Source organism: Halichoeres trimaculatus, unplaced genomic scaffold (genome assembly GCF_033239565.1).
Source record: "Halichoeres trimaculatus isolate MK-OKI-2021-1 unplaced genomic scaffold, fHalTri1.1 fHalTri1_scaffold_9, whole genome shotgun sequence".
NCBI lineage: Eukaryota > Metazoa > Chordata > Actinopteri > Labriformes > Labridae > Halichoeres > Halichoeres trimaculatus.
Genome location: NW_027437188.1, coordinates 20250282 through 20278086, shown reverse-complemented (window position 1 = coordinate 20278086; position 27805 = coordinate 20250282). Strand labels below are relative to the sequence as shown.

Below are 27805 nucleotides of genomic sequence, written 5' to 3'. Positions count from 1 at the left end.
TAACCCTAACTGTATCCACAACCCTAACCCTAACCCTAACCACAACCACAATTTAACCCTAACCCTAACAGTATCAACAACACTTTCCCTAACCCTTACCCTAACCCTAACCACAACCCTGAATTAACCCTAACCCTAACTGTATCCAAACCCTAACCCTAACCCTAACCCTAACCACAACCATCAATTAACCCTAACCCTTACCCTAACCCTAACCACAAACCTGATTTAACCCTAACCCTAACCGTATCCACAACCCTAACCCTGACCCCTGCCCTAACCCTAACTACAACCCTGAATTCACCCAAACCCTTACTGTATCCACAACCCTAACCCTTACCCTAACCACAACCCTAATTTAACCCTTACCATAACCACAACCCTCATTTAACTCTAACCCTTACCCTTACAGTAATCCTAACCCTAACCCTAACCCTGCCCTGACCCTAACAGTAACTGTAACCCTAACCCTAAACCTAACCACAACCATCCCTATCCCTAACCACAACCCTTATTTAACCCTAACCTCAACCCTATACCCTAACCACAACCATAATTTAACCCTAACCCTAACCACAACCCTCATTTAACCCTAACCCTAACCCTAACCCTAACCCTAACAGTAATCCTAACCCTAACCCTAACCCTACCCTAACCCTCACAGTAACCGTAACCCTAACCCTAAGCCTAACAGTAACCCTAACCCTCACCCTAACTAACCTTAACCCTAACCCTTACCCTAACCATAACAGTAACCCTAACTTTAACCATAACCACAACCCTCATTTTACCCTATCCCTATCCCTTACAGTAATCCTTACCCTAACCCTAACCCTAACAGTAACTGTAACCCTAACCCTAACCGGAACAGTAACCCTTTCCCTAACCCTTACTAACCTTAACCCTATCCCTTACCCTAACCATAACAGTAACCCCAACCATAACCGTAACCCTAACCCTAACAGTAACCCTAACCCTAACACTAACCCTAACCATAACAGTAACCCTAACGCTAACCCTTATAGTAAACCTAACCCTAACCCTAAATGTAACCCTAACTCTAACCCTAAATGTAACCCTAAACCTGACCCTAACCCTAACCCTAACAGTAACCCTAACCCTAACCACTTAACCTAACCCTTAACACCAACCCTAACCCTAAGAAAGTGTCTTAGGATCATGTTTATTATTTGGTGCTAAAGATCAATTGATTGATTAATGTCACCCCTAACAGATGTACCCCTAATCAGAATTATATAACACGAAAGTTGTTATCTTTTATATTAAGGAATAAGTATGTAAAATTGATTGATGTTTATTTCCATATAAACACACAAAAAGTATCTAAACTTGTTACCATTGAGTACTGATTTCCAGGTACCAGGTATTGGAACCAAATTGTTTAGAACGTGAAAGGTACCAATCCCTTGTCATTACCATGGTTTATGGTCAAGGTTTTTTTCTTTGCAAAATGTTAATTTATTATTTAATTCTATCACTCCTGTATGTGCTAACTCAAAATCCAGACAAATGAGATTAATTGTAAAGTTTATTAAACAAACCTGTTCAATAAATTGTCTCTCTGAATTTACATAAACTGTGTGTTACCAACATCAGGTTAAAGTTACGTCTTTAATTGAGGCAGCACACTTGGTTTTCTTACACTTTAATATCAATACAACCATCCTTTTACTGTAACAAGCAGTGTGTCTCAAATCGCATACTTCCATACTGTGTACTTAAAATTTTTCAAATTGAGTGTACTAAGCATACTACATACTCACTTGCTTAGTGTGCGAATTTTGAGGGTGTAGTGCTGTCTCAAATCGCATACTGCCGAGCGCCGTATTTACCGGAAATGACGACATGATGTCGATCTCTTCTTCTTCTACGTCTAATTGTGACCGGCTTCCAGCGCATTTCTGCCAAATACGGCCACTTTTTGCCCGCAAATTTTGAAAGCCTTTTCATTAGTATGTTAAACACAGCTAATAACACAATCAAAATATCAAGCTCTTACCATCTTTCATTGTAATAACAATGAATTTCAATCGCGCTTTGCTACGCCGTAAACGGCGCTAACAACATCTCCTCCTCCTCCTACTGGCTGAAGATGTCCCGGTATGTATTGTTTATTTGTATTTTTACCGTGCTGAGCAAACCGCCACAGCTCTCTTCCGCCATTGCTGCCAGAGGAGGAAATGAAGTGCGTTGAGTGTCCACAGCTGTATACTCAAAATCCGGGCAGATTTGAGTACATCATCCTGGTACTTTTGCATACTCATTTTTCGCATACTATGCATACTGTTTTTCATTTTGACGCAGTATACTCAAAATTTTGAGTATTTGAGTATGGAAGTATGCGATTTTACGACACACTAAAGGTTTTCTGTGACAATAGCTGTGTTTGTTCACTACAAGGAGCATAATGAAAATAAACATACATGAAGTTAGATGTTTTGTGAAGCACGGTTTTATTTATGCTTCTGAGTATTTTCTGTCTTATGTAATGTTTATCTGATGTTTGTCAAAGGTTAAGTTTACATTAATGCACCCCTCTAATACACAGTCCGCACATTTACACGACAGACCATTTCGTCAACAAACATTATACGACAAAAAACTTTAAGTAAAGTATTATTCGTTTTATCATTGCTACAACTGAAATAAGAAAGAAACCCCTTTAAAAAGATTTCTAATTCTGGATTTGTTTCGTCCGTTCAGAAATCTTTGTAAAATCTGCGTTCTATACCCATACCGGCATATCTTCCTTTCAGCACACACTCTAATTCCCCCTTTCTTAAAAAACATTCAGGGTCTTCACATTATCAAAGCATCCGTTTATCCCTTTCCATCTTCCTGTATATATGTTTTGGTGTTTTGGTGTTTTTGAGGTGCAACACTGAAGATGGTCTTCAGACAGAGAGGCCCTGGACTCTGTGAGGCAGCAGGTTGATCAGTGGGGCATAGGGAGAAGACTGGGAATGAAGAGGTGATGATGAAGGGCTGCTGTGTTGGGTTGATGGTACTTCTGCTGGAGGGAAGTACGTCATGGCTCCCTGGAATAGACAGATGTCACATGTCTTACGTGCGCACCGACACTCAAAGACAAGAGGACTTGAGGTTGATAGCTGCAGAGAACTGTACATACTCATCTTTAGGAATCTGCTTTCATAACAGGTGAGTGTGCTTCATTGATGAAAACCTTAATCCTGTTATCGAATAATCTGACAGAGTTATGGTCAAACCAAACTGGATGAATAAATTTTAGCTCATTTAAGGAATTTCAGAACTCTTTAGTTAAAATGAGTACAGAAGCCTAAGTCTTCAATGATGAGACTGTTATTTGTTTCAAAGCAGTAACCTCATGGACCCAGAAACGTTTGGAGTATCCCGATTATCCTTAAATTGTCTCTCCTCCTTCAGACTTATACTTTGAAGTATGTGTTGACAGAGGTTTTCATCAATCACCAAAGATCTGTGGCTCATGGATCCTTGAATGTTTGGTGGAGATTATTTGTTGATGTTAGTATGACTCATAATCAGAGATGAAGGCAGAAAGAAACCAGATGTTTGTTAGTGTGTGTGTGTGTGTGTGTGTGTGTGTGTGTGTGTGTGTGTGTGTGTGTGTGTGTGTGTGTGTGTGTGTGTGTGTGTGTGTGTGTGTGTGTGAGTTCTTACACTGACAGGGTGGAGCTGGCAGGCTACATGTGTGTTGCCATCGGTCAGCAGAGGAGCTGTAGGAGATGGTTTGCTCTCAGAGGACTCTGTCACAGGACTGCTGCTCCTCTGATGTGCACACACACACACACACACACACACACACACACACACACACACACACACACACACACACACACACACACACACACACACACACACACACACACACACACACACACACACACACACACACACACACACACACACACACACACATGCAAATAACCGTTAGAAAATCTCTACTCCATAATTTAAATATCTCTCCTCCAAAAATTGGACCAAGCCTGTTATATGCTGAGAATGACCACACATCCATGACACGAGCATATCTAAACAAAGGTGTTTTGAAGAGCTTTAACAATCAGGACAGTAAACCTGTGGGAAAAATTATAACTCTGTAAACTATAAAAACTTGGTTTTGTATTGTCTTTAAAATGTGTTTAATAAGCAGCTCTGACCCTGAAACTTAAGCTGGTATTGTTTGACACTAACAGGAGGTCAGAATCTTGTTTGTTAAACCTACAGATATGATACAGATATGTAATATTTGTTTAAGGTCATTTTTAGATAAAACTATAGCTTGATGATTAAGAAACAAATGTTTTAGTTTTTTTTCCATTGTCCTCAATAGTCTACATGAGGAGAGGAGTCAAATACTGTTCATGCATCTGTTAAGGATCAAATTTACCACACTGCATCTACTATTACTTCTTTGAGCACAAACATGTGCTTGGATTATTTGTTACTGACAGTGTGGGTATGCAGTGGGACAAGCTCTGGGGCAGTTAGGCAAAAAGAAGAAAGAGTCCCATCAAATTTGCATTTTTCTCTTTTTAGAAAAATAGAGTGATGTTTCTAATAATCCACATCTGTGTGAAACAGAATCTGCTCCCATGAGCTACAACAGTAAAACTTCCAAAATTAAAAACCATACAATGATTTTTCATGAAAAGATGTGTCTTTTTTGTTGTTTTGGCAGCCTCTGTGTCATTTAATCATAAAAAGGACGCATCACAAGATCAGTCTGAGTCCTGATTTGGTCTCAGTTAGAATGGTCTGCCGGCTGCATGGCATTTTCAAATTTTAATAAAATCTGCCATCAAATTTAATGATATAGACATACTGATTTAAATAGAAGTATGGTATACCAGGAAGTCAACTCTCTTAAATGTTTCAAATGATCTAAATAAAGGAGAGTTTCTCTATGATATATTAAAAAAGGAGTTGTCCTGGCAGTATGCAGGATGATACAGAGCAGCTGTGTGATCTGTTGGCTCGCTCAGACCAGACCAGTTTGACGTCTGGCAGCATAATTCTCCATAAACCCTCATATTAGTGTCATATTAGTGTGGAGTGAAGCATTTAACCTTTTAACCGGAAAATTCTTGCAGCATTGTTGTGCATATTACCATATCTTAAAAATAGATCAAATAGGATTGTTTTGAAGGCTTTATGGCAGTTTGAGTTAAAGTGTTTTTAACCCAGGGTCCCTGATGGTTTTACAAGCAGAAGATTGAAGGAATACTTTGTCCTCTCTGATGGACTCAAGCTAAAGTGTAAATGCCTAAAAATCCTTTGACTTAAATAGCTTTTTGCAATTATTTCCGAATGGTTGGGTTTATAAATCTCAAAGGATGTGTGAAAATCACTCGTGTAATTCGTCAGTTTTACAGCAGCTAAAAACAGGAAATTAAAGCACGTGTAAACCTACCCCTGTATCTATTACAGTCATTCTAATTTAGTGCAATGTTTTCTTTGTCAGCGTTTAACTATTGCATGTTATACCTCAACTCATCCACACTTACAGGCTTGCTGAGACAGGTTAACAGCTAAATATAGTAAGAGAAACAAACTCCAAGCTCCTTTTTTCACTTTTATTATTAAAAACCAGTCATGGTTGTGTGAGGGATTAATGGTAACCCTCACTGGTTGAGTCTGTACACAAAGAGCCCCTGCTTTCCACCTGTCTTCAAACTGCGTAAGGACCAATCATGCCAGAAAAAATAACCTTTAAGATATTTATCTTTGCACATTTCCGTGCCAGAGTGTCTTACCACATCCTTGATGCTGCCTAGCACCGCTGTGGTGAGAATTCCTGAGAAGAAGGCCACGAGGTTCAGTCCAGCCAGGGTCCAAATCAAGATGTGCAAAGTGAAAACCTCCTCGCAGCTTTGAACTCCAACAAACTCATAGTAGTTGCTGAGGTAGCCTCCACTGCAGAACACAACAGCGACAGTTACTCATAAATAGGTGAAAAAGCTTGTGAAATATGGAGATAATATTTGATTCTAGTCTCACTTTGCACAGTTATACAGGTCACAGCAGTAGCAGGTCCCACTCCGAACTGACATGCTACAAGTCTCCTCTACATTCCAACAGGAAACCTGAAAAATTAGAATGACATCACTTGCAAATACAACACAAAGAAAAGAAGCCTTCCTGTTCATATCAGCACACCCTCACTTACTGAGGCAAAGAAACTCTCATAGATGTAGCTGCTGCCGCTGCTGTAGTACTGGCACCTTCCTGCTGCTAGAGGTCGCATGTCCTGCACAAAGTAAAAACATGGAGGAACATCACGCTGTTTCATTACCAAAACCAAAAATCAATCATTATTACAAGCAGAGACTTTAAAATGACAAAACCAACTGAATTTACTGCTTCAGATAACACAGATGGCCTTGTGGGTGCAGAGGGCCTGTAAAATACACTGAAGTGAGTAAACAGTGTCGAGTTTGGGGTCTGTTTGCAATAAATCATGAAAATCACCTCTTTTTTAAAAGCTTTTTAAAAATTGGTCAAAATGAGATTTAACTTCCTGGAAATGTTTGTCTCGTAAATTTTAGAGAAATCAAGTTTCCAATGTTATTGTCAGTGACAGTTCTGTGTCTTGGGGCCGTAATCAAAATGAGTGGAGTATCCTCTGAACAGCCAACTCTTCACAAATACCACAATTTTGAATGATGGTTTGTAATAAAAAAGTGTATCATGGTCATTTGAAAACAGATGTATGCATCCTTATCTTGACTATTAACATTTACGATGCCAGTGAATGAACTCTGTGTGAGAATGAAGGGCTTGAGCACAGTGACAGCAGTATATAACTATAGCAGCATCGTTAAGGAATGGTTTGTTGTTGTGAGGCCTATTGACAGCAAGTACAGAGGTCATATCAGAACACATTATATCATTGTATATGAGGAGGGAGGTGATGCCTTTTAAAGCACATATTTCCAAACCTGTTTCACATTCTGCTTTCGCCCATTATGCCATCATTACAAAGGCTCAAAATGTTCAAGATGTTATTTTTATACTATATATTCTAATTAGATGTACATACTTATAATTTTATTCTTCTATTCAATTTAACATGAAACTTGTGCTTATATTTTGTACTTTCCATAGTTTCAACACTTTTTGAATGGGAGTTGTAACAAAAAAGCATTTCCCCAAGGGGATCAATAAGGTATTTCTGATTCTAATGATAGATAAACAATGCTCTGTTGTTCATTTTACTCCCTCTCACATACATCAAAGTATTTGCCTCAGCCACATGTGCACAAGGAAGTCCAACAGAGTCCAGGAACAGAACTCCTAAAACTAAGCTCTGTCTGATCAAAGTGCCAGTAACTGTTTTAAAGGAAAAGAAAATTCTGATCAACGCATTTTTAGGTTTTTAGAAAAAGGGAATATTTTTTGTATTTTATGTCTGGAAAGAAACAGTCTGTTGAACACAATTATTAACAGATGTGTTTATATTAGACTTTTTTAAGTGTCCATTTGGTGCCTGGGAACCTCGCTATGACGACAAAATCCTGAACCACTTCAAAATAAAAACAGTGAATCAGATCAATACAGTTTAGAATCTAATTGAAGAGGAGAACTAATGTCAAATTATCAAAGAGGGAGCACATTTTGTAATAGAGATAATTTAGTAAATTTAATTACAGTGGCTTATTAACAGTGTCCCAGCTTTTGTTGTCCAATCATAACAGTAAAAATACTCACTTAAAAGTAGCTGTAAACAGCACAGGTCACAGATTTTGTTTTTGACGTCTATGAGACTTGTATAAGTTGTGATCCTCAGTGAGAGTTCACAGACTGGAAACAGGGACTTATCTCAGCTCTTGAACCTGGGATATGGTTTCAGGGAGGCAGCTCACTCTGTTTTTCAAAGACTGTCAGGTGAATTATGTCTGGACTTTAAGCGCCAAAGATAACAGGATTCACTTCAACACCTCAACACTGACTGTGCCCAAGTCTTTTTCTATTTTTTTTTTTTAAATAAAGCAATTTAATTTTTAATTTCAATTATATAAAAATACACCAATGATCCGTGGAAATTGATGCTGGCACAAACAGTACCATAAGAGGCTGTCGTATAAGACCAGTCAATCAAAGGCTATGTTTCTTTATCTGTGCTCTTTAATCATCCAGCACCGTGGTCTCCTGTTTTAACATAAACTTGTGACGCTAACTCACCATGTTTAAGGCAATACAGACGCCATCTATCACCACACACAGAAAAGAGGTGATGATCCCGAAGCTGAGGAAAATAATTGCAGCTGTCATCTGGAGGAAAAAAAAAGGAAATAAGGATACTTACACAGAAAATCTGCATCATATAGAAGTTTTTCTATATAACACAGTAAATGCAGACTATAGAAAACAATGGAATAGTTCATATTTATGTCCAGCACTTGTGAGCACAGACTTTTTTAAAACAACACTATCTTGAAGTTGGAAGGCCGTTAAGGTTGCTGATCTCCTGTTATCTGTGTGTGTAGAATTATTACTTGTTCTGCTTTGGTATTTGTAAAGCTGTCCTAGGGATGGAAATTGAAAGTTGGTTCCTGTTGAGAATCGATAAAAAATGTTTCAATCCATCGATATTGTTAGCCTCTGTGTTTAACGATTCCCGTATCACTGCCATGCCTTACGTCGACTAGTCTGCTGCAGCTATCTTAGCTTAGCAGTTAGAGAACGTTTCTCATGAAAACTCTGATTCAGGATTTTCAGCTTGAAGTTGTACTGAAGAACTGACTTCATAAAGAAATGTACATTACTCTCTATCAGGAGATTCATTTCAGTACATTCAAAATGGTATAAATCACCTTATTTACCAAAATAACAAAATAGCGCAAGCTTGATGCTAATGTTTATGGGAAACTGCATTGATATGCTAGCAGTTAGCATACATCAGCACAACTTAAGCTTCAGAATAGAATTTCAACTTTCATCACAGAAACATATCACATCAACTCTTTGTAAAAAATACTGAGAATTTCAAATATCAAAAGCTAACAGGCAATTAAAAGGCTCATGGCTGACTTCATAACTACAGAAAGCTTCCAAACAACTTAAACCATTGCTATAACCACTTTGAGACACTAGATGGCCTATTTGAATTATTAATATATTACAACACAATACATCAGCGTCACATTGTGTGAAATTTTTACCTGTTTCTTTTTAATTATGCCCAGAAATATCCATACTCAGGGACCAATTACATTTTATTCACTTACAGTTTAAACTCAATTAAATGTTGTTGACACAGAAAACCTGTACCAAAATTCACAACAGGAATTGATAGGGTAATCGATAAAGAATCAGATCTATAAGCAGAATCGATAGGTGCATCAGTATTGTCAAAATCTCAATATCAATTCCCATCCTTAAGCTGTCCTGACCCTCCAGTACAGGCTGTGGTTTCAGAATTACACAGTTAAACTAGAAAAGCAATTTCTGAAGAAATTGCGCTGTGAATGAATGCTGAAGCAGCTTGCGCTGAACTGCTAATGCAGAATGCTGAACGTGGATGACTGAAAATATATCAGAAAATGGCCGAATGGAGTCTTAAATAACTTGCGCTAAAATGCTAAAGCAGAAGCTGAACATGAATGACTGAAGATGTGTCTGAAAAAGGTTGAATGAAGTCATGCAAGGCTTGCACTGAAATGCTAATGCAGAGTACTGAACATGAATGACTGAAGATTTGTCTTAAAATGGTTGAATGAAGTCTTGAAAAGCTTGTGCTCAACTGCTAATGTAGAATGCTGAACATGAATGACTGAGGATATGTCTGAAAATTGTTTTAAGAACTCCTGTAAAAGCTTGCGCTCAACTGCTAGTGCAGAATGCTGAATTAGCCTGCCATGAACTCTTGGATGAAAGGAAATGAATGGACAAATAAATGGAATGGATGAATGAATTTAAAGTTGAAATGGTTGCGTCTATTCAAAAATTAAAGGAATAAATTAAATTTTACAGAACATTTATGGAAATAATGACCTGACTGAGGGAAAATGTAAGTCGGCTATCTTAAACCCTGTTAAAATGTTAAAATGTGTGTCCTGTGTGTGAGTTTTTTAACCATGTATGCCTGTAGGCTGAGGCCCATCTGAAGCCAGATGTTGCCATGGTGATCATTGTTTACCAACTGCCATCAGAGAGCTGGTGGAGTCTGTTGATTCCCAACACATTCCCTTTGAAATCAGGGTGTAAAGGTGCTTGCAATTCTGACAAAAAGAATGATGATGAAGCATGAATCAGTGTAATCTAAAATTGGATTTAAAAGTTTGAATGGCTGAATCAATTCAAGAATTAAAGGAAGGAATTTAAATTTAAAGAAAAAAATCTAGGAAAATAAGGAGCTGACTCAGAGAAATGGAAGTCAAATGTGTGTGTGTGTGTGTGTGTGTGTGTGTGTGTGTGTGTGTGTGTGTGTGTGTGTGTGTGTGTGTGTGTGTGTGTGTGTGTGTGTGTGTGTGTTCAATCATGTAAACCTGTCTGCTGAGGCTTTTCTGAAGCCAGATTTTGCATTTTGGTGATCACTGATAAATTAACACACACATGCTTGTCATTGTTCCTGAATGTTTTGATGAGTTACTATAAACAGCTGCATGAGATCAAAGGTTTCCACGGTGACCAGCTCATTAAGGGTGCAGGTGCAGGTGCAGAACTTTGCCCTTGTTACTGTAATCTTCTGAAGATTTTGTGGCAAAGCAAGAGTCCGAATCTCCTGTCACCTTGCCAAAACCGTGAGGGCTAGAATAAAAATGAACACACCGTAGGAATCCTGAGACCCAGAAGGTCAAGAAATGGACCCATGAGAGGGATAGATAGATGAGGGAAATTTTTACTGATCTCTGAGAAAACCCCTCAGGAATTAACATGGAGGTATATGTTTGTTTGTTTTTTTAACTTCTCATGACAGTTGGCCATTTTGTGAAAAAGTGCTCCATCCTTTTGCTTTAAAAACCACTTTGTCAGAAGCAGGACAAGCCTTCCTCCATTTTTACATATAATATGCCTATGTGGAGCAAAAATTGTGACCAAAAGAGCAGTTTACCCAGAAATTTTCCAGGTTTTGTTTCCCCCTCTCCCCACTCTAAGCCGAAACATTCCGTCCAATACACACCAATGTTAAACGGCTCGAAGAGCTGAAATGCATCATGACCTTTGAAGGGTCATTGTGAAGAAACTATAAATGCTAGGAAACATTTGAAACCCACTGAATGAAGCCAAAAGATAGCTGAATATTTTGATGTTTGAATGGAGTTTGTAGCTGAATGTATGACTGAATGAGGAGGGTTTGAAGCAGGCTGAAAAAATGTCCTGAAGAGAGGAAATTTTTAAAATTTCGCATTCATCTCTATGGGACCGAAATTTTGTAATTCGTTGAATATCTCCGAAAGTATTTGTGAAAAATTTCTGAAGAGTCATAGCCCCCTTGTCCCCACTGAAACACACGCTTTGAAGTTTGAACAGTGAAAATCGGTTGAAGTTTGTCAGAGTTTTAGCGGTCCAAAAAAGCGGCCGGCAGAATGAAGAAAAAGAAGAAGAAGAAGAAGAAGAAGAAGAAGAAGAAGAAGAAGAAGAATTTTTTTTGTCACAGAAGAACATATGCTGTGAATGCATTGCTGCATTCACAGCAACTAGCTTGGCATGCCAAAAATACAGTGTTGAGGTTGGTACTAACTAGCTGGGCTTGTGATCTCCCTAACTCCTCTAACATCTGCTTTACCTCAGCCCTGCATGAGCCAAAAACTGCAAACTAAGACTGACACGAGCCTTTCATCATCAGTGCTGTCTTCAATACCTACAAAACAAGAACAACCCCAATACACTTGCTAGTACACAGCTTCAACAACTGTGACGTGCATTACTAATCAGGAGGGTTTCTTCTGTCAGTGCCAAATTCCTGCTTATAATATTGCAGACAAGAACAATGTTTAACCTAATCCTTACACTGAACCTCTAGTGTTCTGGATTCAGAAAGGTATTGATTGTGCAGGGATCTTACAGAAGTTAAACTATTTCATAAGAGAGCACTGTGAATTCAGTGAGGCAAAAAGAGCTGTTTGAAGCTCAGGACAGTGAACGCAGAGAACGCTTTGTGATATTGCTTCTGTGTAGATATTTTTTTTTGTCCATTTAAAAAAAAAAGAAGAAGACAGGAAAAAAGGCAATAGTTGACACAGGCCCTAATATAAAACAATATTTATTTCCCCTCGTCAAGCTGATTTCTTAACATCATGGTATCTTTACGATGCAGGAGCTGGGTAGCCACAGCGAAAACTTATGAAAGTATCATGATCATGGAGAGTGAAAGAGCATACCAGCTGCTTGCGGTTCTCTTCCAGGTGGAGTCCCAGGAGTCCCAGGAATGAGCCAAGGGTCAGCTGCAGAGAGCATCATGACATAGTTAACAATTCAGTTTTGACATTACCTTTTCCTCTTTTGGAAACAAACTAAATCATAACAGAGTATCACAGATCTCTTATAAAATGATTATATGTCATTATTTTTAAGGCCTTTCAGAAGATCTCTCTGGGGACAATATAAAAGCAAACTTTTTGTCTTGTGTTACATTGTTTTGGAAAATGTGGTCAGAGGAGATCAAATTAATCCTGAATGCATGACCCAGCTCTGACTGTAGATGCATCCAGAAACTTGCAGGAGACCTGTCAGTATATTCAAAATTCCAGTTTCTATGTTCTTGTTGTAGGACATGCTTTTGGCTGTGGAGAAGTACTGTAAATCTAAAACTTACAGCCCACACCTTAAACAACACTTGTGTCAGGAAAAAGCGTTAAAGCCAACAGATGGAAGGAGCAAAACTTTTGGCTAGACTGACATGACTAAAGGAGAACATCTTCATAATGGATATCACATGCTGGGGGATGTTTAGACTTGCTAGAAACTTCCAGGAAATTTACTGATACTTGCAAGCTTTGTTATCTGATCACCTCCAATCTGTCATTTTGCTGCATCCGCTCCAATAAACAAGCGCTGGGAAATTATTGAGCTGCAGATAAAATACTTACAATAACTCCAGAGATGTAGCCCGTAACATTAAGGCTCTCTGTTCGAGTAGTTGTGTAGACTCCCAGCACCACCAGCAGCAGGGATAGAGTGAGCATGCCTACAACCAGCCACAGAGCTCTTCTGACCTTTGCTGTCATCCCTGCTGCAAAAGAAGGACAGAAAATCCCTTAGATGAGAAGAAATAAAAAGAAAACACAAAATCTCATGCTTGTCAGATCAAGTGCCTTGGCAGCTAAAAAAAGTAACCTGATTTAGACTAATCTAACTACATTTGACTTACAGCACAATTCCAAATTCAATTATCCGGATAGTTATCTTTCTTGTTCAATTTAATTGATTTTGTTCCCTACATCATATATTCAAATTTCAGCAAGGAAACCAGAGGTTACTGACACTTATTTAACACTTACAACGTGTTTATCTTTTCTATAACCTTGAAGTAAGACCAGAGTCCTGCAGATGAACACACAGTCTCACCAGAGTAAACACTAACAGTCATCCCTCACCTGGCACAATGAATCACTACAAATAGTTAATGACAACAGTAATTCAAAGTAATCAACTCTCAGACGGTATTTCCTGGCAAACACAAAACATGCTAATCTTATTAAAAAAAAAAAAAAAAAAAAAAAAAAAAAAAAAAAGCCTAATCTGACTGTGAGCACACAGCAACATCTTTCACAAGAGAATTTTCACAACACTGTATCAACATGTGGGTTCAACGATTCATCATCCCACTGCTGCTGCCTGAAAACAAAACCAATCATTTCCATCAATTTATCAGAAAAAAATAGTAATAGACATTGTAATAATAAAGCTAAAAGACCAATAAAACAAATAAATTCGATCCAAATTGTACACTTAGTCTATGAATGGTTTTTGCATCTGTCTCCTAGAAAGACCCCATCACAACATTTCCATCCCTGCTACCTGTTACTCGGTTCGTTGGTCCTGGCTTGTCTGCCGCCCTGTTAGTCCTTGCCGTCATGATAAGAAATAAACAAAAGACGAGTTTTCTTCCAACAACTTTAAAGTATGACGATTTGGATCCTGATTTTTGTTCAGGCTCCTAAAGCTTTCCTCGGTGTTAGGCTGGTCCCCAGTATCGCAGGTTCCTAATCCTACCTACTGTGTTTAGTGCGCTGCTTCAGTAAGGAGCGCAACAGTGCTGTGCTGCGTTCAATGACAGTCGGAAAGCTGAGCGTCAACCGCTGTGAAAACACTCCATTCAAACGAAGTAATGCAATAAGTAAGTGAGTACGTGAACATCTGAGAAATTAAACGAACCATTACTCACAATCATGTGCTTGCAGGCCTTTTTTTAATGCATTTACAGCATGTACATTTAAATAAGAGAACTATCTCCAGCACAGAGTCAAACTTTAAGGGCTAAAGCATCATCAGAGTTAAAGGCTACAATCTTGTTGGCTGTTGTTGTATACAAATTTTGAATTGAATTACCGTCTCAGTCCCTGGCAGGGTTTCTAAGCGGAAAAAAAACCTACTGTAGTCTTATTGATAAACTGGCAGAAACTGAGAAAGCAAGTATGCAGTCAAGTTTACTTTACTGGGAAGGCAGACAGACGGCTAAATAGAAAATCATTTACAATCTGGAATCTGACTTTTTTATGGGAAACCCAGACGATTGGATTAAACACAGGCTGGGCAGAAGAGTAATAACAGTGCAAAACTCTATGGCTGGGCTGATGATATGAGCCAGACAAGGGGACAGGGAAGAGGAAGATGACAGATGGTTAAATCTTACTGATGGTGTAATGGATAGATGAAGGAAGGTGGTTTCTTTGTGCACTCCAGGCAAAAAGCGAGAGGATATTCAATGTGTAAAATGGGCATTCATTTATCATTTGGCTTGACAGATGAGTCTCCAGTGTTGCTTTATCCTTATCAGGAGATCAGTAGCCTAGTTCAAACATTTTTCTTTTTAAGAGGAATGAGATCTGCGTCACAGAGTATTAAGAGACCGAGTTTGCAATACAGTCAAGAGGGGAGATCTGCAATGATGGGAGAGTAAGTGAACTCCCATGAGAGAAACACAAAACACTGAGGTGGTCACGAGCTGAGAGGATTCCTCACAAGTACATGGATAAAGAATTCATTGTGTCTTCTTTTTCCAAAGAGTCCCAGCTTTTATTTCTTACTGCTTTGATATTTTCTGTCCTTCAGAAACCGCTCAAGTTTATACTAACAGGTTTATATACATAAAGCCTTTATATATACATGTGAATGTCACCTGCTACTGTTATTATATCTCAAAAGTCAGCTGGAAGACATCATGAAATGTTATCAGTATCCTGAGAAAATTGACCACATCACATGGACAGGTTGATAGGATGATGTGCTAGATACTGAGATACTGGGAGTGCTGCCCTGTTACACCCTGTTATTTAACAGGGATAGTATCGTATTCAGCTGACATGAAAGCCAAACATTTTAAGTAAGAAAGAGGATAACATTTAAAGTTAAAAAGATGTAAACCTATTTGTGAAAAGGGATTTTCACAACCTGTAGCTCTCTTTTGAATCATCTATACTCGAGTTTAGTGTTTATCTTGAAGTTTCATAAGTCTGCAATGATGAAACATGCACTTAAAACACAGAGCCCTCACTGCTATCTGATTGTGGATTTGACATGAGGGCAGCACCTTAAAAAAGAACAAATAGGCTAACTCTGCATCATAAGTTAGAGCTTAGCTGTAGCAGTGGGGCAGGACATGGTTAAATCTCAAGTTAAATCACATCATCAGAGATGCAATAACCCAGTGACTTTACTCAGTTGGACTGCAATTATCAAAATGAATGTACTTGTTAATTGTATCAGAAACATTGCCTGTATTAAATGGTAGTGGAACAATTAGTCTCGATTTTAGCTTCATATGTGGTCCAAAGACTGAAGTATCACATTATGACAAAGAGTTCATTTGGTGCTAATAGTGTATCTATGGTTAGGCACCATGTTAACTTCTCACCGTTATTTATTACATTATCATATTAGAATTCGAGATCTTTATTTGTATTAGTCTGAATTTAGGGTCTATGTTAAACAGAGCTCAAAGTTGGGACACAGTGCCATCTTTTGTCGCCTTGCACACAGTACAACTGGTGAAACAGTTAGCATTAGCATACCTTCACTTTTCGTCCATCTTGTTTAGCTTAGCCACCCTGGCTAACAGTAGCTCTGTACAGCAGAGATGGATGACGGTGACGAGCCGGGTTTAGTCCTCTCTCACAACACTTCATCAGGCTCAAAGTCAGGCGGAGACAAGATGTTTTCTTTGAAGAAGTGGAACGCTGTGGCTATGTGGAGCTGGGACGTTGAGTGTGACACTTGTGCCATTTGCCGGGTACAAGTCATGGGTAAGTCCGAACAACCAACGGCGTTAAACGGCTAGCCAAGCTAAGACACCCTCGGCTAATGTGGCTAACATGGCTCATAATACCATCACTTGCTGAAGTCTTACTCTTGACTTGCAGATGCTTGCTTACGATGTCAGGCCGAAAACAAACAGGAGGACTGTGTTGGTAAGAAAAATGCACATAACAGTTTAAAATATGCCGCAGTCATGAGTCTTCCACCATACACTACAGGCTAATATTAGTTGGTACGTTTGTCGGACCTGTCAAACACCACCCAAGCGAGCGGAGCTTTCGGGAGGGGGGTTTAAATTATTCTTTTTCGTTTACTCAAAGTGAAATTGATGACATGAATCATGAAACCATTTCTGTGCTATCATGTTGTACTGGTGAATTGAATAGAGTATAGAGAATACCTGTACCACAAACATTTTTAACCACATGTACATGGTGAATGGTTTTATATCCAGTTAATATAAATAGCTCACATCAACACACATTTCAGACGATAGTTTCCTATCGTCTTTGTTTTAACCGGCTCATTTATTATGGCTGTAAAACGAATGGATTCAATGTTTGACTGAAAAAAAGCATGAAAGATTCAGAGGATAACACATCTAATAAATTTTCAAACTGACAAATTAAATAAAAAAATCATATCCCCTCTGATAAAAATAAATCATAGTGATGAATAATCTTTATTAATGTAGCTCATACTTGTTGACATTCATCATTTGTCTCTCTTTGTGTTTCTTTATCATTTTCTCTCAGTTGTTTGGGGAGAATGCAACCACTCCTTCCACAACTGCTGCATGTCCCTCTGGGTGAAGCAGAACAACCGTTGTCCTCTCTGCCAGCAGGACTGGGTGGTTCAGAGAATTGGCAAATAAACGTCACTCCTGGTGATCTGGTTTTCAAACTGCACCTTTATGCACCCTAAAGTGGTGACGGACTTGATGGTGATCAGTGCAGAGCCACTTGTCCTTCGACAGCTGTCCTCCTACTTATGATTGCATGTTCCAGTAGTTCTGGTTGTCAATGGAGGTTGATGGACAAACATTAAAACAACGAAGACCAGTTGTGGCAGATTTGTGATGTGGCTTGAAAGGGATCAAAAGTCACAAAACAAGGATGAACCCTGCAGTGTTTGGCCACGTTAGCTTTACAATATCACCTGTGGTGCTGCCAAGCACATCTTGAAAATGTGACTGTCTTTTTATGAAATAAAGAATTGTGTATCGCTGTAAAAATGCATTTTATTTCATTTTAGTATGTATGCCAAACACCATACTGTCCCGGATGTGTCCCAATCAATACAGTTTAGATGGCCTTACTGATCCCTCTGTAAAAGAGAGAAGTCTCAAGTGTTCAGTTAATAGATGAAGTCAAATCCTTTAGTCTCCTTTCCGCCATAAGTACTTGGGCAGTCAAAGTAAACTGCCTGGCAGACGGCCATGCTATCCGCTGTACCAATTGCACTTGTTAAACACGCGTTGTTAGCCTGGCACTGTTCCAGTAAGCAGTTCAACTTAACCAAAACCACGTTTAGGAATAGATAGTGCCACAAACACTTGATCAATGAATGAAATATGGACTGTAATCTAAAAGGGAAATTAATCTACTGATGTTAATGAATCAGAACTTTTAGGGCTTTATAATGTGGTTAAAATATTCAGAAAATCCTCACAACCACACAGTACTGCTCCGTGTCCTGACTGTACATGCAGCCTGCTGAGGAATATTGTAAGTGGTAAAGACTGATCGGGATAATTCACTTAGTCATGAGGCTAAGGGCTGGAAGGTCACTACCTCGAACCACTTGACCATGGAGAGGAAGTGAACGAGAAGCAGTCTCTGTCTGTCACTGAGCCCCACATGCACAGAACATTTACAAACAATGGGTAAAAAATTTGTGCACCAAGGCGTACACAAGTAATGTAAATGATGGAAGTAATTATTTTTTAAATGCATATGAAACAATACATTTCTTAGAGCAAGTTACCCTGTCAACAAAAACACTTAAAACAATGTCCCAATTCATAGCATCACCAGCACTCATATTTTGGGATTACTTTTTGCTTAATCAGTTCAAATGATTACTATTGTACTGTCATTAAACTATCCTGATTACACTTAGCATCAAAAATCCACTTCTAGTTTCAAAAGCAAAGAGAAGCAATGTCATCAAACCAAATGTGAGATAGTCTCTTGATCCTTTTAACAGACATTTCATGAAATGATGGCACTTTGAGCCTAGACAACTGATTTAAAACAACAATGGAAAGTGTGTTAATCTCATTTACCAGTGCTGCTGCTATAAATAATATCAGCAAATTTTTTGTACACAAATAAATATTCTCAAGACAGGTCACACAATAAACCCACTGACTGCTGTAGCTTTAACTGGTCTTGTCACATTACATACTCAATTCTGATCAGTCAGCACTCCATGTAGACTGTTTTTCCTTACAGCACTCTGCTGCTATGTCATAATAATTGTAAAATCAAGGTTATGTAATGTGACTGTAAGCATGATAATCATTGTGAGCAGGTTTTCCCCTTCAAGGTGAGCAAGACCTGTCGGCCCTCTTTGTTTGGACTCTACAGTAACAACCTGCTCACTATACACCAGCCAACTTTATCTGTTAGATAGAACTGCTGTAGAGAGACAAGAAATATGGCCAAAAGGATGAGGGGGATGCAATTTTTCTGTGTTGGGTGCCTGTAATGATGTTTAAAATATGGTGCAGCCACAGTTTTAAACAGCTACAAATACCAGTTTGCACAACTTGGGACAGTGAATTTCCTGGGTTTTCTACTGAAACCAAAATGTCCAATCTGGTGAAACACTCTTTCTGCTTTGCTGAGAAAGGATGCAGGTTTTCTTCTTTGCATTCTGCGCATATTTTAAATACAAACCCTTCTCGATGGCTTCTTTATCTCATAACAAGCTGCAATCAACCATACCTTGCAAAGGTCAGGATCTGCCACCTCATCAGTTAGTGCTGGCAGCATAGTTACTGCACACAGGCACTTTGTATCTCCTAAAAATAGATGAGCCTAAAGCCTCTTAAGTTCAAACCACATAAGTTGCTTTCCCTTACTGCCGTCTACGAATAAGCATGCACAGACTCTTAGTTAACCACAAATCCCTGAGGACGGAGGGACTTGTAATGCTCGGAGAGATGCGATGTAAAAGGTAGAAGATGTTCTAGGTTCTGGTGCTGTAGGTGGTCAGAAGCAAAGATGGCTGCCTACATGTTGGCTGTTTCACCGGATTCATCCAATGTGGATGACCTGATGGGACTAGAAGACCTTGTGGCCAACACAGCTTATCTGAATGCTCAGCAAATAGACCACAACGAGCTGAGGAAGCTGAGACTTTCTGTGACCCTGCCAAAGCCGAAGTGGACCTCTGCTCTGCGGGCAGAAGTAGGGAGGAATTATGAGTCTCTGTGTGAGCAACAGCCGATTGGGAGGAAGTTGTTCCGGCAGTTTCTCCTGGCCTCTAACCTGCAGTACACAGTTGCTGCCCAGTTCCTGGAGGAACTGCACATCTGGAGTTTTGCTGAGGATGAAACCAAAGAGAAGGTCAAACGAAGTATCCTGGCCAAGTTCTGTCATCCTGAGTCCATGAGTTTTCTCTCCTACCTGACAGGAGAGGCAGCTGAAAAGAACAAGAAGTTATCAGAGAAGACTTTCAACGAGGTGGTGATGGGCCAGTTGAAAGAAGCCACAAGGGACTTTTTGAAAGGAAGACCTTTCTCTGAGTATCTGAAGAGCCCTTATTTTTATAGGTTCTTGCAGTGGAAGGAGCATGAAAAGCAGAGGATCAGTGATAAATACTTCTATGAGTTTCGGACTTTAGGGAGAGGAGGCTTTGGCGAGGTATGTACCCAAAAATCTCACTTTTAATTTGAAATTTAAAGTCAGGGTTGATGGTAGGACTTATTCAGTGCTACCCTGACAAATGAAATTGCTAAATTCATGAGCACTCAAAGCATCTTTGAAAAGATTTATATAGTTACAGGGTTTTGCGGCTACAGTCTCAGTTAAAACAGTATAGTAGTTTACAGGGGCTGAAGTTAGAACTTGAGCCCTCTAAAACAACAGAATAGACATTGCACTGATTGTGATAATCTATTAAATGATTTAAAATAGAGACAATTTATAAGTGAAACAGCTAGAAATTCTAAAGTAATGTAGCTCTGCTTTGCAGGTGTGTGCAGTGCAGGTGAAACTCACAGGGAAGATGTATGCCTGCAAGAAGCTGGACAAACGGCGCCTGAAGAAGAAAGGCGGAGAACGGTTCGCTCTTCTGGAAAAGCACATCCTGGAGAAGGTCAACAGCCTTTTCATCGTAAACTTGGCCTACGCTTATGACAGCAAGAACCACCTGTGCCTGATCATGGACCTCATGAATGGAGGGGACCTCAAGTTTCATATCTACGAGCTTGGCGAACGGGGTATCCGCATGGAGCGGGTCATTCACTATTCAGCCCAGATAACCACCGGGATTCTCCACCTGCACTCGATGAACATCGTGTACCGCGATATGAAGCCTGAGAACGTGCTCCTGGATGCTAATGGACAGTGTCGGCTGTCAGATCTGGGATTGGCTGTGGAGCTGCCAAAGAGCAAGACGATCTGCCAGAAGGTTAGTGCTGTGACCGTGACCTTAGATTAGCCTACAATGATCACTGTCAGACATTTGTACGGCCTCCCCCCACACATTGGTCATCTCTTTGAGTCCTTGTCTTTGACCACCACCACCACAAGAAGCTTACCAGGAATAGATGTATGGTCCGACCAAAACCTGTGGGACCTGAATGGATCTCATTAAAAGGTGCCTGACCTCTTCTCTGGTTGGATGCTGCAACAGCTATGAAATGACTGGGAGCAGACCAGCATGCTAGCATTAGCCAGATAATCTTTGCTATTCTAATACTAGATATGACTCCCACGTGTCTGTCCAAGAGATGAGTCAGGAGGCTCACAGCCATTGTCCATACACAGGAGAAGGGGTACAAAGTCTAAAATCAGGTCTCATTTGTCAGCTGATGGGCCTGATGAAGAACAGCTAATGGACTATTTGCTCTAACAGGGCTCTATTGTTCTGTCGCTCTTGTGTCTCTATTTTGGGTTTCATGTTTTATCATGTGATTTTGCCTTCTGTCATGTGGAAGTTGGTAAGACTGCTGCAGATAAGTGAAATTAACTTATGAACGTACAAATATTTTCCAGACAAGATGATTCTGTTTTGGCTTTGAGAGCAGATCTTACATCTGTACTTTTTTTACACATTTTCTTCCTTGGAGTTGAGTTTCGGTTAGTGTTTAAGTGTTAGCTCAAAGATTATACAGATCTAGTTCCACAAAGGTGCTTTAATTGGCAGGGTGCATAAAAGGAAGTGTAAGACTTGTCTCTGTTATGAAGTGGAAATTCAGAAAGTTTGGAAACACAGAGCCAAGACAAGTTTCTCCATTTTATTTCTTTTCTTCCCAAGTATGGCAGCAGCCCCCTGGTGGGCAACTGGAACATGTTCAGATATTACCCTGTTACTGCAAATTTACATGATGAGGAAACCTGGAAGAGCCAAAGTCCTTTGGGATTGGATGTTTGGGACATAACAGGGCAAAAGGAATACCTAAGGGTTTTTTCCTTTCTTTTGACTATATATGATTAAATTGTGCAAATTTTGCAAGTTATATTCCAAATTACAGAGAACCGTTTTTTGTTTTTTGTTTTTTGTTTTTTTTTTCACGTGTCCCTCACTCCTTTTTCTGATTCCCTTCAAAAAGGCTGGTACAACAGGCTACATGGCTCCTGAGATCTTGAGGCAGGAGAATTATCGCATGTCTGTGGACTGGTGGGCTCTGGGCTGCAGCATCTATGAGATGGTGGCTGCTCGTTTGCCTTTCAAAGACTTCAGAGAAAAGGTCCAGAAAGAGGAGGTGACTCGCCGTACCTTGGAGGATGACTGCAAGTTTGAAAACAGACGCTTTGATGATCCTGCCAAAGATATTATCAGCCGCTTTCTAAAGAAGAAGGTGGCACATCGCCTAGGATGCCGGTATGTGACAAATATTCACTCTTAAACAGAACTTTAAGTTAGTGTAAAAGGTAAAAAGAAAAAAAAAAGACTATTGTCACCTTAACTGTTTTTGCCAATGTGACCTAATCTACGTATCAATTAAAGCCCCAAAGTAAAATGTACCATACCATACTATACCATACCATACCATACCATACCATACCATACCATACCATACCATACCATACCATGCTATGCTATGCATTTAACTGTTGTTACCAAGTCAGGGTTGTCCTCATTTTATTAGTTATTTCAAATAGCTTTGTCCCAGTATTTGATTAGACAAAGAGCTTTCAGTAAGGCCTGATGTTAATACTTGGACTTGTAACTGTACTCATTACTTTTCTTTGAATATTGTGAATACTGTTACGAAAGAATAGCGGCCTATAAGTTTTGCCTTCAGAAATGAATCACACAAATGTAACAAAGGTTACATGGTAAGTTAATAACTTTTTATAACAGCACAGACAAGGGTGTGCTTTTGTAGTGAGATCAGAACTCAGCCTGTAGCCTTGAGCCAATGACCAAATAATAGCAATGCTGATATGAGGAACATCACCTCTCTGTTTACTGAGAAATAAGTTGAGGTTGAATTCACTGTATTATAGATTACTAGTTTACCTTCTACGGGTGAATGTTGTCACTCAGCAAAAAGGTTTGACAAACTAATAATCAAACCAATCAAAGGTAGCATAGAACAATAATTAAAAAAATAAATCAATAAATTAAAAAAGCTGGTTTAATCAGGAGGAATAATTCAAAAAGCTGCTTGGACATTTTCAACATCTTTGTATATCTGTAAAAAAAAAAAAAAAAACATGAACAAATGAGATTTTTTCAAATGCCAACAGTGGGAGTAAATGTAGGGACACTTAAAGGTGTCACTTGATAAATCAACAAACAATACAGAGGTTCTATTAGTGATGTAACACACAACTATTTATAGTCAAGTTTTGTGAGTCATCTGTTCTCAGTGTTGTAATGATGAGGCATAAATAACCTGTTCAGCAAGGTGTTGTATCAGCAGTTTTTTCTGTGCTGCTTTGTTTCACAAAGAAACACTTTAACCTAAAATGTTTGGAGATTTCCTCACTGTTAGCTTTGAGGGTGTAATGACACCCAGTGTGTGGATTGGTCCATGTTGGTATTCAGTTGTTTTTCCTTTGAAAGGACCAAATGAATTGAATTTGAATTGAAGGGTGGCAATATGGGGCCATGCTAAAGGCTGTTGGTTTCTGTTGCTTTGGGCTGTTCAAGGCTGTGTGATATTAAATAACATGTTTGCTATTCTGTCCCTTATTTTGGTTTATGTTTGGCCCCTTTTCTCTGTTGAAATACGTACTGTTGAATGGAGCCATTTAATTCCAGTTATTGTTTCAATCTTGAAACCAGTTAGCCATTCAAACAACCTTTAAAATAATTTCTGTCACCACTAAGTGAAATCAAATCCTTACTCATCTGTTTATCTTTTCAGAAGTGGAGATGATCCACGGAACCACTCATTTTTCAAGGGCATCAACCTCCACCGTCTGGAGGCGGGGCTAGTGGAGGCCCCCTGGCTGCCAAATCCCAACATTGTCTATGCCAAGGATGCACACAAGCTCAGAGAGACGTCTGAGGTTGAAGACATGAGATTTGAGTCCAAAGATGTGAAATTCTTCAAAGAGTTCAGCACAGGAGCAGTCTCCATCCAGTGGCAGAAGGAGATGATTGACAGCGGCGTGTTTGATGAGCTGAACAACCAAGAACTGAACGGTCACGGTTATGACAGTGACTGGCGTTCCAAAGTGTGCATTATTTTGTAATCATTTTATATCTACTTAAAATCCAGTTAGGTTTGTTAGGTTTTTTTTACAATGCTTTCCTGAGTGCCTCTAATACTAAACTAAGTGCCTCTAGTAACTTTTTTTACAGCCTTCTGACTTTATTGTGTGACCAAACCAGAATCATCTGTGTTTGCCTCTGAAAAAATAACATGACATTTCTGTTTATGGTGCTACAGCCAAACTTAACAGAACATCTACCTCAGTGTTAAATCAAAAACACAGTTTTGTTTCCGTATCATGCCTGGACGCAAACACACTGACAATATTCTGCAAGTGCAGCTTTATACTCTGCACTCTGTTCCTGGTGAGACAGCAGATCCCAGTGCATTCATAGTTTCCATTACATCACTCCGCCATTTTGGCAGGCAAAATTGTTTACATGTGTTTGTGAACAAGCTCTTTAATGGCTGTATGTCTTTGAAAAGCAGCAGAATTACTATCAATATTTGCAGTTATGTGCCACATTAATCGTGACAGATTAGACTCTTGCAGAAATGCTATGACTCTGCCTTCTGCTCATGTGACCTCTGTGCTGCTCACTGAACTCCCTCAGTGGCAGACGTTCACCACTAAGTGCCGCCAGACACCCATGAAGTGCATTAAACTTCCCGCAGAGCTTGTCCTCCTCATTATCCCCGGCTGTGCAGCTCTTCTGGTATTTACAAGCACTGGATGGCTCGTTCAGCTTTAACAAGGGGATGCAGGGAGACAAATTGTCGTAGACACGTAGTTTTCCCACTCAAAACAAAACAGTCAACATTGACTTTTTGTTTTTAACAATGCAATACTGACCCTCTTTATTACCCCCCAAATCACCCTGTGTTTACAAGCCATATGCAACCTCAGACATGTTAACTTTGTACAACATAGCAACAAAAACAACTCTTATGTCTGTTTTCTCTCACACATGGTTATGTTTTTTGAGCACCAATGGATGGAACATTCTGGTTGTAGGGAATCCATGTTCTTAAGCCGTTAATGAAAATACTCTACTCATCAGCAGATGACTGCAATCACAGGCACACTTGTTCTTGAAAAACCAAAGAGATTCTTTTTTTCTTGATGTTTTTATATTAATGTATGTATTTTGTCACTTTTTAATGAGGAAAAAAGAGCGGGAATCTGAGGCAAGGGCATGTCCAGAGGGGTAGCCTTGGTTGGAACTGAGCCCACTGTAAATCAGACAGACCACTCCAGTAGCCACCCCAAAACCCTGAGCTGTGTTGGCCTTGGCAGAAGCCGTCTATGTGTTTATATTAAACACATTTCTTTTGTTAGTGCTACAGATGGTACTTCTTCGAAGACTGTTATATATTGAAACCCTTGAGGAAAAAACAGTGCAGCACACAAAAATCTTTTATGTTTGACTCTTAAAATCAAACAGTTACACACCCTAATAACAGCTGTATGGTTCATCAGTGTCATGCATGCGTGATGACAGAGTGGGTAAATGCTATTAACTTGTGTTTGCATACACAGTTACCACCTCTGCCTCTGTCAGCGCCCCCAGTTTTGCCATTGCACAAAAAAAAGAGAGTTTGGACAATAGGCTGTATAAAATATGGCAACAGTCTACGCATCATCACCTGTCTGTTCCTGATACAAGTGTTGGACACGGCCATATTAGATATGACACAGGCTTTGAGCATTCTTTCTAACAGCTTTAGGGCACCCTTCAGTCACGTGAGCTGAGCTGTGTCTCTAATTGGACAATCTGATTATCCTCATATCTTCTGAAACCACCAAGTTATAAAAAAAATTCACCCACCTTACAGTGTTTGCCAATAGCGAAATTAGTGTTTCAGACCCAAGCTGCTTTTTGAACCAGGCTGTGAAGACGCTTTTCAATAGGGATGTCCCGATCACGTTTTTTTTTGCTCCAGATCCAATTCCGATTTTTTTATTTTGGGTATCTGCCAATCTTTCAGCAATGCATTTAGAAAAAAAGAAAAGTAAAAAAACTCCTTTTAGTTGTCCTTTGAGGTTTTTTTTTTACTTACTTACTTAAATGAAGGTTACATTCTATCCAACATGGATATAGCTTTTTTTCTCCACTTAGTGCAGTATTGGATCAACAAAATAAAAATAAAGCTTCTCAATGGAGCACCACAAGATTACCTTATATGTGTGTGACAATAAGGTTGCAGTTTCGTTGTACTTGTTATAATGACAAATAAAGTTCTATTCTAAAATGAATGATGATGTGCTATTATGCACATTTTAATTAAAAACAAGAACTAAGGCCTCACGCTTTTTACAATTCCCCCTCCCCTGATCTCTGATCAGTAAAAAATGACGTGATTGGATTGGGATGTCCCTACTTTTTAATGCCGTAAAAGTCTGTTTTCTATGCTTGGTGTGTTCATGGTTTCCAGTCTTTCTGCAGCAGCCTCATGCGGATTCTCAATGAACAACAACTTTTAGCACTTCCGCGTAGACTTCATTTTTCTAAACTAGATGTTGCCCCTTGGTCTGGACATGCCTCTACATAGAGAATGGGTGAAATATGCATTACTTAATCACTTCTCAGTTTTTCGAGCCATGCACTGTGACATTTTTTAGTAAAGATAAAAATCTGCACTGTCTGTGCCAGTAATATTTTTGTGTCAATCAGAAGGAATTTTGTAATGATGACTCAAGATTGTTTAACGTTTCTTGCTACAGTTTTCTACTTTCAGGATATTTTGGACTCTTAGTAGCTTTTTTCTTTCGTATACTTTTTTTTTAACCTTATCCTTATGTGTTCACAATTAAACTTAAAAGCTGTTACATACACTTCATGGCTGTGATGGTTTGTGTAAAATAATTCATAAAAACATCTGAAGTCAAAGGTTACAAGTGACATAGGGATCGATCACATGATATCCAAGAAGCCAGAAGGAGCTTGACTCCTAACATTGTACAGTAACCACAGTGCATTTGTCATTATAACATTATGTAACCTCAATATTTGATTCAGAGTGTATCATCCTCGCTCCAAAACCTCAGACACATTTGGGTAATGAGGGACACATAAACATGTGTTGTGCTAATTCCTGCGAGGGGCTGACCTCAGAGGGCTCAGAAGTGGTTCCGTTCACGCTCGACTGTCATGAGATTAGAGGCTGGTTCAGATGGAAATCTAAGACGCAACTCGATCATCCTCGGCTGCGAAAGCAGAGTGGGGAGTCCACTGTGGACGACGTGTTGACAAGACAAGGTCTCCAGGAACATGTTTTTACCAGGCGCCTACAAGACTCTGCCAGGGTTTAGTTCCCTCGTGACCCGACGCTGCAACTGCTGCCCTCACTGCATCCAGTCCATCACAAATACACACTCTGCAGATATAACTGCACACTTTACACTCGTGCATCCAGACAAACACACATGCAAACACATTAACTAAAATTTACAGACTTGTGTTTTTTCAATGATCATGCTGGGGGAGCTGTACAAACCCCAAACACTTTTTTTGATAA

General features: G+C 39.3%; 3 protein-coding genes across 6 annotated transcripts; 2 read left to right on the top strand and 1 right to left on the bottom strand.

Annotated features, from left to right (window-relative positions):
* Positions 1–1584: 1584 nt before the first annotated feature.
* Positions 1585–16339, bottom strand: LOC141798010 (transmembrane protein 255B). 4 transcript variants are annotated; one of them, XM_074679771.1, is made up of 9 exons: positions 16200–16339; positions 13056–13198; positions 12348–12410; positions 8206–8295; positions 6191–6271; positions 6022–6107; positions 5778–5937; positions 3682–3789; positions 1585–3059 (listed from the first exon to the last, which is right to left on the bottom strand). In XM_074679771.1, the coding sequence occupies exons 2-9, from the start codon at positions 13191–13193 to the stop codon at positions 2916–2918; spliced, it is 870 nt and encodes a 289-aa protein (XP_074535872.1). In that variant the 5' UTR covers positions 13194–13198; positions 16200–16339; the 3' UTR covers positions 1585–2915. The 4 variants fall into 4 exon arrangements, with proteins under 4 accessions (XP_074535872.1, XP_074535873.1, XP_074535870.1 ...); XM_074679772.1 differs by having other exon boundaries at positions 13056–13195; positions 16200–16247; XM_074679769.1 differs by lacking the exon at positions 16200–16339 and adding an exon at positions 13987–14132.
* rnf7 (ring finger protein 7) lies at positions 16203–17619 on the top strand. Its single transcript, XM_074679773.1, has 3 exons — positions 16203–16430; positions 16548–16595; positions 17199–17619. The coding sequence occupies exons 1-3, from the start codon at positions 16265–16267 to the stop codon at positions 17315–17317; spliced, it is 333 nt and encodes a 110-aa protein (XP_074535874.1). The 5' UTR covers positions 16203–16264; the 3' UTR covers positions 17318–17619.
* Positions 17620–17809: 190 nt separating this feature from the next.
* On the top strand, positions 17810–27020 carry LOC141798012 (rhodopsin kinase grk7-b-like). Its single transcript, XM_074679774.1, has 4 exons — positions 17810–20315; positions 20647–21084; positions 22229–22500; positions 23996–27020. Exons 1-4 carry the CDS (start codon positions 19674–19676, stop codon positions 24324–24326), a joined length of 1683 nt encoding a protein of 560 aa, XP_074535875.1. The 5' UTR covers positions 17810–19673; the 3' UTR covers positions 24327–27020.
* Positions 27021–27805: the final 785 nt, after the last annotated feature.

Coding starts and splice junctions, on each gene's coding strand:
- LOC141798010 (XM_074679769.1), bottom strand. CDS start 14,044: ATGACGGCAAGGACTAACAGGGCGGCAGACAAGCCAGGACCAACGAAC. Junction 8,296..12,347: donor AAGAGAACCGCAAGCAGCTG/GTATGCTCTTTC, acceptor TTTTTCCTCCAG/ATGACAGCTGCAATTATTTT. Junction 3,060..3,681: donor GCCAGCTCCACCCTGTCAGT/GTAAGAACTCAC, acceptor TGTCTATTCCAG/GGAGCCATGACGTACTTCCC.
- rnf7 (XM_074679773.1), top strand. CDS start 16,265: ATGGATGACGGTGACGAGCCGGGTTTAGTCCTCTCTCACAACACTTCA. Junction 16,431..16,547: donor TTGCCGGGTACAAGTCATGG/GTAAGTCCGAAC, acceptor CTTGACTTGCAG/ATGCTTGCTTACGATGTCAG. Junction 16,596..17,198: donor CAAACAGGAGGACTGTGTTG/GTAAGAAAAATG, acceptor ATTTTCTCTCAG/TTGTTTGGGGAGAATGCAAC.
- LOC141798012 (XM_074679774.1), top strand. CDS start 19,674: ATGGCTGCCTACATGTTGGCTGTTTCACCGGATTCATCCAATGTGGAT. Junction 20,316..20,646: donor GGAGAGGAGGCTTTGGCGAG/GTATGTACCCAA, acceptor TCTGCTTTGCAG/GTGTGTGCAGTGCAGGTGAA. Junction 21,085..22,228: donor GCAAGACGATCTGCCAGAAG/GTTAGTGCTGTG, acceptor CCCTTCAAAAAG/GCTGGTACAACAGGCTACAT.